This window comes from Chiloscyllium plagiosum, unplaced genomic scaffold, assembly GCF_037043375.1.
Source record: "Chiloscyllium plagiosum isolate Xiang-an unplaced genomic scaffold, Cpla_swu_hap1 HiC_scaffold_16, whole genome shotgun sequence".
Lineage (NCBI taxonomy): Eukaryota > Metazoa > Chordata > Chondrichthyes > Orectolobiformes > Hemiscylliidae > Chiloscyllium > Chiloscyllium plagiosum.
The window spans coordinates 81,258,593-81,271,330 of record NW_028270154.1 but is presented as its reverse complement, the minus strand read 5'-3'; the positions used below and the strand labels follow the sequence as shown (position 1 = coordinate 81,271,330).

The following is a 12,738-nucleotide window of genomic DNA, read 5'->3' as shown; positions in this document are numbered from 1 at the left end:
AGGGGGATAGGTCTGGTTGGGTTACTCTTCAGAGGGTCAGTGTGGACTTGTTGGGCCAAAGGGCCTGCTTCTGTAGGGATTCCATGAAAAGCAGATGTCTAGCTAACAGGATATCTTTTACTTTGACATACAAGTATAACAATGAAAGATATTACCATTTGTCAGCTTTGGCTGGTGTTTTCTATGACAATGACATCAATCCAAATTCATGTTTTACCCTAAATTCTCTATTGGAACACAATAGTTTGGGTCTGGAAAATGTTTCATGATTACCATGGTAGCAAAGGAATCGCATTTTTGCCTGTTGGAATCTTTGGTTCAATATTGTTAAACCCACAGCAATGTGGTTGACTCTTAATTACCCTCCGGATAATCAGGGATGGGGAATACTGTGAACACGTATTTCAGTGCAATTCTCTTCAGACTGAAGCCTTGTATAAATATCCCTCTCCTCCCAGGAGATCCTACCTCTGTCACCATCCCAGTTCCCTCCTGATAGCCCACAGGTTTTGTTTGGTATCCACTGCTGGGGCCACCTTTCAGTATCCAGGCTGTAGTTTTGGCCAGTTCTTAGAGTTGGCATTAAATGCTTTTTGTAATGGGACCTCCAGGTTCTTAGCTTTGCCTGTTTTCCTCACACATTTTTTCATTCAGTCCTAAACTAGAGTGAGAAAATTGCCATCTTGTACGTGAGTTAGGTTTTCTATCTTTTGATTAATGTATCACACAGAATTGTGAGCTGCCCTAATATAAAGTCTAACACAGAAGCCATCGCATTCAGATTTCACTATCACGGCCAGTTTTAATATAGGAAAATGGGATATTAACATTTAAAGTAGATTGCCCTGTAACATTTTTAGTCAGGAAAAGCAATCAAGCATGATGGGGAAAAGACAGGCAAGTGGAGTTGAGGATGATCAGATCAGCTGCGGTCTCACTTAATGGTGCAGCAGTGTCAATGGGCTGAATGGCCGACTCTGTCCCTATGTCTTGTGGTCTTATTAGCAACAGAGGTGGATCATACAGCTCTTTGAGCCTTTTAACCACAGAATTAGATCAAAACTGATCTGCACCACAAAACAAATCTAATAATATCACAATATCCCAGCTTCGCTTTATACCCATTCACTAAAGGTGTAAGAAAACAGCATTTTAAGATTCATGTTTAAATATCCTTCAGAATGATGGATATCTTACATCTGTCCTCACCAACACAGAATGGACAATCATTGGCTGCAGAGTGCTTTAGATCACCCTGAAATCACGAAAGGCGCTATACAAATGCAAGTTCTTCCTTCCATTTCATTAGCCTTACAGGACAGCTCCATCTAGAGCCTGGATGCATTACTGATCTTAATTGAATAACAAAGTAAATGTAAAATTGATTTCTTCATTATTTGTGCAATGTGGGACATACATGAAAGAGGAATGGCATCAGATCCATGAAGGGTAATTATGTGACCTAAGGATCTCTCATCATGGCTTCCCCCACTGCCCCACTTTAAAAACAGAAAGAAACTGAATACAAACTGCTAGGTGTTTATATAATCAACAAACTAAAGGGAGATTGATTACACTCATAAAAATAAAAAATATTCTTTACAAATTGATATGGTATCAAAGCATGAAGGGTGCATTCCCAATCTTTTTTCTTATTTATTATTTCATTGGGTGTGGTGTCACTAGCAAGACTAATTATTCCCAAACTAAGTGTTGCTAGACCGTTTCAGAGGGGAGTTAAGAGTCAACAGCATAACCGTGAATCCGCAATAATGTGTTAGCTACGTTGCATTTTTGGAGATAGATCCCAGATCAGATAGGCCGTGTACCTTAGATAGTATCGCAACACGTGAAGTTCCAATGAACAAACCTGCCTCAGTGAGAGTAGCGGTAGCAGTAATAATAGCAGTAGCTTGCTCACAATTACTATATAGTTGCTCTAAGAAGTAGATAAGTACTGAACCTAGACTATGTGGGAGACTGAAATCTTAAACAATGAAAACTGTTAGTGTTGTTAATAAACTTCAAGACATCTGTCTCAAGGAGAACCCAGTCTCCATAGCAGATATTAACACAGCCCATATCATACTGACATTGTTGTTTTATCCCCAAACTGCATTGTGCTAGTAGCTAGTTGGTAATATCAATGGTGAAACTTGCAAAAAATAATCCTAGAGTAACTAAAATCAGTGGATCAATCTTCACTGAGTTCAAGGTAAGGTTGAAAAGGAGCAATAAGCAGGACCAAGGTGTTGCAACCCATTCTGAAACTCAGTAACCTCAATGAACAACCAGCATTCCTGAGTACTCAATTTAAAACTAAATGGGAGTATATTCAACAATTTTGCATTGTAAAGTTCAACCTCTCCAGGAGTTTAGCAATCAGGCCAAATGCCAGACCGCCACACGATCATAGAGTCACACAACATGGAGACAGATCCTTCGGCCAAACTTAGCCATGCCTATACTGAACTAGTCCCATTTCCTTGCATTTGACCCATATCCCTCTAAACCTCTCCTATCCATATACCTATCCAAATGTATTTTGAATGTTGTATTTGTACTCACATCTACCACTTCCTCCAACACCTCATTCCATATATGCACCAACCTCTCTGTGAAGAAGTTGTCCCTCGGGTCCCTTTTAAATCTTTTCCCTCTCACCTTAGACGTACGCACTTTTGTTTTGGTCTCACCTACCCTGGGGTAAAAACACTTAGTCTATTCACTTTATCTATGCCCCTCATGATTTTATAAACCTCTATCAGGTCATCCCTCAGCTTTCGACGTTCCAGAGAAAAACGTTTCAGTCTATCCAGACTCCCCTTAAAAATCAACCTTCCAGTCTTGCTAACACCCTTGTCAATCTTTTTGGCAACCTTTCCAGTTTTATTGCATCCTTGCTATGGCAGGGGTGAACCAGAATTGTGGCCTCACCATTGTCTTGTACAGCTGTAACATGATGTCCCAACTCCTACACTCAATGTTCTGACCGATGAATCCAAGCATGCCAAATGCCTTCTTCAACCCTCTGTCTATCTGACACCACTTTCAAAGAACTATGTACCTGAACCTTTAGGTCTCTTTGTTTGACAACATTCCCCAGAGACCTATCATTAACTGTGTAATATAATCAGTCCTCCAGTAATCTTCAGGCAAAACCATCCTCAGGCAAGATGATCCTTGGGAAAAGTGATTCTCCAACAAAGTGATCCTCAAGCAAAGTGATCCTTTGACAATATGCAGGCTGAATATCAGAAAAGAAAGTATTTTCTGTGCAGCTAAGGTCTTTTCTGCAACCATACATCTTGTGTTCATCAGTTCGGCCAACCTCTTTCACGGAAAAGGCATGGGAAGCTACATTTTTTTAAACTGTTCATTCATGCTTTGACAGTATTTATTGCCCAGAGGGCAGTTAAAAATCATTCACATGTAGACTAGACAAGGTAAGGATGGCCAGTTTCATTCCCTAAAGGACATGAGTGAGCCAAATAGGATTTTCTTGACAATTAACATGTTTACCATTAGACCTTTAGTTCCAGTTTCTTATTGAATTCAAAATCCACCATCTGCCATTGCGGGATTTTAACCAGGACCCCAGAATGTTACAGTCTATGGATTAATAGTCTAGCAATAAACCACTAGACCATCTCCACTCTCCATGCAATACTGCTTTTTCTTTATCTCTCTCCTTTCTTAGTTCATTCTTTTCTTACTTTACTTCAGTTTTTGCACTTAGACTCATAGAGATGTACAGCATGGTAACAGACCCCAACTCGTCCATGCCGACCAGATATCCTAACCTGATCTGGTCCCATTTGCCAGCAGGTGGCCCATATCCTTCTAAACCCTTTCTATTCATATACCCATCCAGATGCCTTTTAAATGCTGTAAATGTATCAGCCTCCATCACTTCCTCTGGCAGCTTATTCCATACACGCACCACCCTCTGGGTGTTAATTTGAGATTGAAATTCATTGCTTCCAATTCAGTTTCCTTCTTTGTCCTTCTATTTCTCAATAATATAATCTCATGGGTTACTCCATTCACTGATGTCCTTCATGTTCTGTTGTCCTCATCATTTCTGAGGTCATATGTCCAACAATTCATGGAATAAAGCAGGCTGGTCTGAAGAGTGTGGGAAAATGTCTAACTGAGCATATGCTCCAGCACATATCTACCTCATTCGGATTAAATTAATTCATTTTCAAGCAATGTTTATGTTAATTCGAGCAACTTATAACCTTGAAGCTTACTAAATCATAGCACAGAAATTTTAAAAACTCTACACCAAGTCTAACTTTCCCATTCTGCATACATTCAATCAGTCTAGGAACGACAGTGTTGAAAACAAAATGAGATTAACTGCATTGTTTGGAACTAAATAGACCTCTTTAGTTTTTAGAGACTGTCAGTGATTTAAGGTTGAGAGGAGATTGATTCTAAATACAGTGCCAACATTGATACCCAATACTGCACCAAGTCACACTCATTCATTACAATTTCTCTTTTGTTGACTCCTTAACCGTCAACTTGTTGATTCGAGCTCCCTCTCCTCACCTTCCAATCCTTTCAGATGTTCTCCTCGCTAACTTTGCAACCTATGTCTTGGTCTTCAGGACACGTGTGTTTTCTTTCTCCAACCCTCACATCTCTGCTGCCCCCACCAGCTGTGCTATGGCCTTTGGCAATATCAGCTCTGCTCAGGAACCCTCCTCACTTCATAAAGTCTTCACACTCTCCTGGTCACTTCTAAAAAGCCTCAATTTCGCTACATCACACTGGCCTTGAAATCTCCATTCAAAATCACTTGATGTTTTTATTTACAGTAAGGAAACAGGCCATTCTGCCCAACTTGTCCATGCCTCCTAATTTTCACAATTAACCTAGTCCCATTTTGCCCGTGTTTGGTCCATGTCCCTCTATGCCTATCCCATCCATGTACCTGTGCAAATGTTTCTTAAATGACAAATGTACTTGTTTCCATCACTACCTCTGGCAACCCATTCCAAACACTTACCAACCTCTGTGCGAAAAAATTGCCCGTCTGCACCATGTTGTATCTTTCCCCTCTCACCTTAAACCTATGCACTCTAGTTTTAGACTCCTCTACCCTGGGGACAAGCTGTTTACTATCTACCTTAGCTATGCCTCTCAACCTCTATAAGACCATCCTTCAGTCTCCTACGCTGCAGAGAGAAAAGTCCCAACATATCCAGCCTCTCCTTATAACTCAAACCTTCCAGTCCAGGTAACATCCTAGTAGATTTTTTCGACACTCTTTCTAGTTTAATTATATCCTTTCTATTGTAGGGTGACCAGAACTGCTCGCAGTACTCCAAATGTGGAGTACAGCAACAGGACATGTTAGCTCCTTGCCATACTCATGACAATCTTCAGTGCCCTCCTTTATCTATAAAGCACCTTTCTAAACCATTTACCTAAAGGTTCCATACAAGTTCACATGATTGTGGCTGGCGCTGGGTATTTAATTACGCCACCTTCTGGTCCCCTGGGCAACACGTGCTTGCACATTATATCACTATGAAAATATCCAGCTGCAATTTGCTGGATTCCAACAGAAGGAATTAAACTAGCAGAGCCCTTAGTAGTAAGTGTATTGTGTTTCCTTCTTTGAAGAGAGGAGTAGGAAAGGTTCAAAGGATTTTTTCTAGCGCGCATTTTAAGTTTTAATCGTCCCTGCCTCTCATCAGTTCAGGAGAGTGGGCGTGCTCTGACTGAACGTCATTGGCAACGAGTAAAGGAGGGAGGTGGTGAATCATTCTTAAAAAGTCAGCCTGCAGACCAGCTGCCAGACAGAGATTCTGCAGGGAGCTGTGAGCACAGGGAGTGCTGGGGCCACAAGGATGCAGCTGCCTAGCTCCCTCACACTTGGAGCCACCTTGTTCTACCTCACCGCGCTGATGTCTGGCAGAGGGGAGCCAGTCTTCAAGAAGAGGGATCACTCCGACACACAGCTTAAGAAGCACCGAGCCCCCCGTATCCTCACCATCCGAACCGCAGAGGTGAGAGAGAGAGAGAAAGAAAGAAAGAGAGAGATAGAGGGAGAGAGAAGGGACCACTTTTCCCAGTCCATGGGAGGAGGGCAAGGACAACAGTAAGCTAAGCTCAGAGCATCCTTTTTAAATCGTATCAGCTTACTTCAAGGCTGCAAGGTTCCAGTATCAGTGAAATTGGATGTATTGCCCATTTTAATTGTAGTCTTGTTGCTGACCCTTGGTCTTGACTGAGATTGAACAGTACTCATTGAGAAATGCATGTAGAATTGTGTTTTATTTAGATGCAGGACTCTGGGGATGTGAGCAACTGCGTACTGGGACTGAAGTTATACTGCGCTGAAGTTACACTGTGCTTGGGGCAACAATGAGACTGCTAACTGCAACCTGCTAGTCATGATTGGCATAGTGTTGTCCTGTAGACACTTTCTCTTTCTTTGTGGTTATCGTTTGGTCACCTGCGCTCTTTGAGTTAAATATATAGGTCGTTCTGCTATAACACGCGTTTCGTCAAAGCAAAATTTGCTGTAACGCAATTGATGAATTGGGAACGTTATTTCTAAAGCATGAACTACTAAATCCTTTGTTGGTTGTAACACAATTACATCACCAACACTTTAAGCGCAGTTTCTGCAGTGTGATTTTTTATAACATGGAGTTTGCATAAGAACACAACCATCGCTTTATAGAGGATGTGAATGTACCTGCGAAAGTTTAGGAGTAAAATCCCTTTCATTTGAAGAGGTGATAGACTTTAATAGAAGCTCTGCCTTATATGATCAGGTTTCTCCTTCTCAGTCATTGACTCCTGTCAGGATCGACAGCATCCTGAATGTCCCTGCTCACATTATACATTACTCAACCCCGATTCTGTCTTCAAAGACCACTGACACACAATGTCAGCAAGGATTCAACACGAGGTGGTACAGTGGCTCAGTGGTTAGCACTGCTGCCTCATGGTGCAAGGGACCCAGGTTTGATTCCAGCTTCGGGCGACTGTCTGTGTGGAGTTTGCACATTCTCCCCATGTCTGTGTGGGTTTCCTCCGGGTGCTCCAGTTTCCTCCCACAATCCAAAAGTTGTGCAGGTTAGGTGAATTGGCCATGCTAAATTGCGTATAGTGTTCAGGGATTGTAGATTAGGTGCAGAAGTCAGCAGTAGGTAATAGGTCTGGGTGGGTTACTCTTCGAAGGGTCGGTGTGGATGTGTTGGGCTAAAGGTCTGTTTCCACACTGTAGGAATACTGTGAAAGACAACTCATCACCATCTTATATGAAAGATGACAATCAGCATCCAACAGCTCCCTCACCCCAAAACTGATCTTTGTCTCCCTCCAACTGACAATGGCTTGATTAAAGCTTCCAGAAATAGCAGCTAATTAAGCAGAGACAAACAATCTGAAGATGGGACTTCTGTGCATTTGCTTTACCAGCTGAGCAGCTGAGGAAAATGTAGCAACGCATTGAGTCCACACCAACCCTCCAAAGGACATCCCACCCACACCCAGTCCCTACCATCTCCCATAACCCCACATTTCCCACAGCTGATCCACCTAACCTATGCATCCCTGGATACCATGGACATTTTCAGTGGCCGATCCAACTGGTTGGCACATCTTTGGACTGTAGGAGGAAATTGGAGCACCCGGATGAAACCCAGGCAGACCCAACATACAGACTCCAAAGAGTTTCCCAAAGCTGGAATCAAGCCCAGGTCCCTGTCACTCTGAGGCAGCAGTGCTAACCACAGAATCACTATGCCACCCATAACCACTGAGCCACTGTGCCACCCATAGAATGTTATAGGCGTTGGAGATGTTGATAAATATTACTTGATAATGTTTGAGACTCAAGGCCAGTTATGCAACAGTGTGCTCAGGAGATTAAATAGGTAATTAAAGGCCACTCCAGGCAGGTTGTTCTGAAGAACTCTGAGAGATTTGGACTCGATAGAAAATATGGTCTTGTTTAAGACACTCAATGAGTTTGGCATAAAATTACATAACTGGCCTTAAATGGATCCCTCAGAAATGCCGCACTAGGGATTTAGCACTCCTAGAATGTGACTGAAGAAAAATGCTAGGAATTCAAATCTGAAGATAATTGAGACCCACATAACATGGACAGGAGGTTCACAGAATTGTTCCAGGGTAGAAAAAGTCCATTTGGTGCTGCATCATGCCTGCACTGGCTCTCTGAATGACCATTTCACTTTGTGCCATTCCCTTACCTTCTCCAAATAACCCTGCATGTGAACCTGCCTCCACCACACTTTGAGGCAACGCATTCCAAAACCTGGTCGTTCGCTGTGTGAAAAGGGTTTTTCTCATGTCACTTTTGTTGCTTTGCCCAATACTTTAAGTCGATGTCCTCCTGTTCTTGATCCTTTGACCAATGGGAACCGTTTCTTCTTATCCACTCTGTTCAGACTCCTCATGATTTTGAAAGCTTCCACCAAATTTCTGCTAAGTTATCTCTCCTCCAAGAAAGAGAGTGCTAACTTTTCCAAACTTTCTCCTTAATTGAAGTTCCTCACCTCTGAAACCAGCCTCATGAATCTTTTCTGCACTTTCTCTAATGCCTTCCTGTTCTTCCTAAACTACAATATCCTGAATTGGACGCAATATTCCAGATGAGCTGTAGTGTCTTGTACAAAATCAACATAACCTCTTTTTAATTCATTCACGGGACATGGGCATCACGAGGATTTATTTCCCATCCCTAGTTGCCCTTAAGAAGGTGGTGCTGAGCTGCCTTCTTAAACTGCTGCAATCAATTTGATGTAGGTGGAGCCACGATGCTGTTAGGGAGCGCGTTCCAGGATTTCGACCCCAGCGACACTGAAGGAACGGTCCAAGTCAGGATAGTGAGTGGCTTGGAGGGAAACCTGATGGTGATGGTGTTTGAATCTGCTGCTGTTATCCTTTAGATGATAGCAGTCATGAGTTTGGGAAGTGGTGGCTGAGGAGCCTTGGTGAATTTTTGCAGTGCCAATGGTGCACATAGCTGCTACTGAGTGTCGGTGATGGAGAGAATGGATGTTAGTTAATGGGATACTAATCAATTGGGCTGCTTTGTACCGGATGATGTAAAGCTTCTTAAGTGTTATTTTTGTACTCTCTTGGATACTGTAAGCCTTATTAACAATGTTCAGGCTGTCCTCCTACTTTTAGTAGCTTAAAAAAAGGAGGGAGAGAGAAAATGGGGAGCTATAGGCCAGTTAGCTTGATATCAGTGCTGGGGAAAGTGCTGGAGTCAATCATTGAGAATGTAATAACTGAGTATTCGGAAAGCAGGGACAGAATCGGTTCAAGTCAGCGTGGATTCACTAAAGGAAAATCTTGACAAAGCTTCTGCAATTTTTTGAGTATGTAACCAGTAGAGCAGACAATGGTGAATCAATAGATGTTATGTATCTGGATTTTGACAAGGTTCCACAGAAGAGACCAGTAAGCAAAATTAAAGCTCACGGCATCGGAGGTAATGTACTGACATGAATAGAGAACTGGTTGGCAGACAGGAAGCAGAGAATTGGAATAAACTGGTCCTTTTCAGAGTGGCAGGCAGTGACAACTGGGGTACTGCAGGGATTCAGTGCTGGGACCTCAGCTGTTCACAAACATACATTAATGATTTGGACGAAGGAATTGAATGCCATCTCTCCAAATGTGTAGATGATACTAAGCAGGGTGGCAGTGTGTGCTGTGAGGAGGATGCTAAGAGGCCGCAGGGTGACTTGGACAGACTGGCTGAGTGGGCAAATACTTGGCAAATGCAATATAGTGTGGATAAATGTGAGGTTATCTACTTTGGTCACAAAAACACAAACGCAGATTATTATCTGAATGGTGGCAGTTTAGGAAAAGGTGAGGTACAATGAGACCTAGGTGTCATGGTGGAACAGTCGCTGAAGTTTGGCATGCGAGTGCAGCAGGCAGCGAGGAAAGCTCATGGCATGCTGGCCTTCATAGCAAGAGGATTTGAGTATCGAACTAAGGATTTCTTTTGCACTTATACAGAGATTTGATGAGGCCACACTTGAGTATTGTGTGCAGTTTTGGTCTCCTAGTCTGAGGAAGGACATTCTTGATATTGAGGGAGTCCAGCGAAGGTTCATCAGACTGATTCTTGGGATGGCAGGACTGACATATAAGGAAAGACTGGATCGATAGGAGTTGTACTCACTGGTATTTAGACGAATCTCATAGAAACATAAAATCCTGATGGGACTGGACAGGCTGGATGTGGGAAGAATGTTCATGATGTTGGGGAAGTCCAGAACTAGGGGTCACAGTCAAAGGATAAGGGGTAAGCCATTCAGGGCTGAGATGAGGAAGAATTTCTTCACTCAGGGAGTTGTGAACATGTGGAATTCTCTCCCACAGGAAGCTGTTGGAGCCAGTTTATTAGATAGATTCAAGAGGGAGCTGGACATGGCCCTCGCAGCTAAAGGGTATGGGGTATGGGAAGAGGGTGGGAAAAGAATATCGAGATTGCATGATCAGCCATGATCGTATTGAATGGTGGTGCAGGCTTGAAAGGCCAATTAGCACTTAGTTTCTATGCTTCTTTGTTTACGCACATACACACCCAGGTCCCTCTACTCCTGCATGCCCTTTAATAATGTACCCTTTGTCTTCCATGGTTCCTCCATGTTCTTTCTAGCAAAATGAATCGCTTCACATTTTTCCAGACAGAGCTTCATTTCACACCTGTCCCGCCATTCCATCAACTCACCTCTAAGAAAATGAGGACTGCAGATCAGAGTTGAAGAGTGGGGTGCTGGAAAAGCACAACAGGTCAGGCAGCATCCAAGGAGCAGGAGAATCAATGTTTCAGGCATGAGCCCTTTGGCTTATGCTAGAAATGTCAATTCTCCTGCTCCTTGGATGCTGCCTGACCAGCTGTGCGTTTCCTGCACCACACTCTTCGACATTGACTCACCTATGTCTTTTCAGGGTTCTAACCTATCTTCCTCATTGTTTACAATGCTTCACGTTTTGTGCCATTCACAAGTATTGAAAGTGTTCGCTGTACACTGAGGTCAAGGCCATGAATATCCATTTACAATTCTCCAGTCCCCTGCCACTGCACCCTGAGTCTAAGGAAGAATCATAAAATTTCTCCACAATATCCACTCCCCCCAGTATTCGTGGATATATTTGACCTGCTCCCAGTGCTTATTGACCTAAGTACATACATCCAAAAGGGATATTCCAAAAGGATCAAAGGATATGGAGAGAAAGCAGGAATGGGATACTGACTTGGATGATCAGCTATGGTCATATTGAATAGCGAAGTAAGCTTGAAGGCCTGAATCTCCTCCTGCACCTATTTGCTATGTTTCCACATTTGAATCCAATACCTCCTCTTCATCACTTGTACCCGCTCCCAGCATCTGAACTCCACCCTTGTTCCCTATAGTTTCTGTAGCATCTTCTTCTTTGGTGAAAGCAAATGTAAAGTATTCATTTAATAGAGCAGCACAGTGGCGCAGTGGCTATCAGGGCTGCCTCAGAGCACCAGGAACCCGTGTTTCATTCCATCCTGGGGAGACCGTCTGGGTGGAGTTTGCACACTCTCCCGGTGCCTGCGTGGGCTTCCTCCAGGTACTCTGGTTTCCTCCCACTGTCCTAAGACATGCAGGTTAAGTGGATTGGCCAAGCTAAATTGTTCAGGGATGAGCAGGCCGGGTGGATTAGCCATGAGAAATGCAGGGTTACAGGGATAGTGAAGGGGCTAGCTCTGGGTGGGATGATCTTTGTCGGGTTGTGTGGCTCAATGAGCCGAATGGCCTGCTTCTGCACTGTAGGGGTTTCATGGCTCAGCTATACCACTTTCAAATCCCCCTTTCAGTTATTAGTCAGTCTTATCCTTCCTTTACCACTTGTTTACTATTTATATACCTATAAAAGACTTTGGGAAAAGTCTTTCATGTAAGTTGCCATTCTGTTTTCATGTTCACTTTTAGCTTCCATCGTTTGTTTTCTTATCTCCACTCTGAACCTTTTTATACTCGTCTTGATTCCCAACTGGAATTTCTATCCGGTATCTGTAACAAACACACATTTTCTTCTGTTATTATCCAGGGTGCTCTGGATTTGTTCATGTTACCTTCCCTTTTGAGAGAATACACCTTGACTGTGCTTGAACGACCATTCTCTAAAGGCAGCTCAGTGTTCAGTTAGCATTTTTCCTCCCAATCTCTCACTCTTACTTTTGTGGCCTGATCCATTCTTTCCCCTTTGGAGTTGGATTTTTCCCAATTCATTATTCTCCCTCTGGATTAGTGGTTGTTCTTTTAAGCAGGCAACCTCAATCTTGTCATGCAATGACCCCTTTGCCCAGAATATTCTCTCACTGAGATTTGATCAACTTGCCGCACCCTCTCCCACCCCCCCACGCCCACCCCCACCCCGGTGCCTGCTTACTCATTGGACTGGAAACATTTGTTCTAGAAACTTCTCCTCCCTGTCATTTACAATACTATTATCCCAGTCTATTATTAGACAATTAGTCTCCCATTATAAGCATAATGTCGTTTTTGTAGATATGACGATGCTGCTCCTTTAACAAGGTTATTCATAGAATTCCTACATTTTGGAAACAGGTCATTTGGCCCAACAAGTCCACACCGACCCTCCAAAGATTAATCCGCCCAGACCCATTGCCCTACTCTATTGTTCCATATTTCCCCTGGCTAATTCACCTAACCTACACAT

General features: G+C 43.0%; 1 protein-coding gene across 1 annotated transcript in view; it reads left to right on the top strand.

The window, feature by feature from the left end:
• The first annotated feature begins 5,867 nt into the window (after nt 1–5,867).
• Nucleotides 5,868–12,738, top strand: part of LOC122556946 (matrix metalloproteinase-21-like) — a 41,576-nt gene continuing 34,705 nt past the window's right edge. The window contains exon 1 of the mRNA XM_043704186.2: nt 5,868–6,026. Coding sequence (XP_043560121.2) covers nt 5,868–6,026 — 159 coding nt within the window. The remainder of the gene's footprint in view (nt 6,027–12,738) is intronic.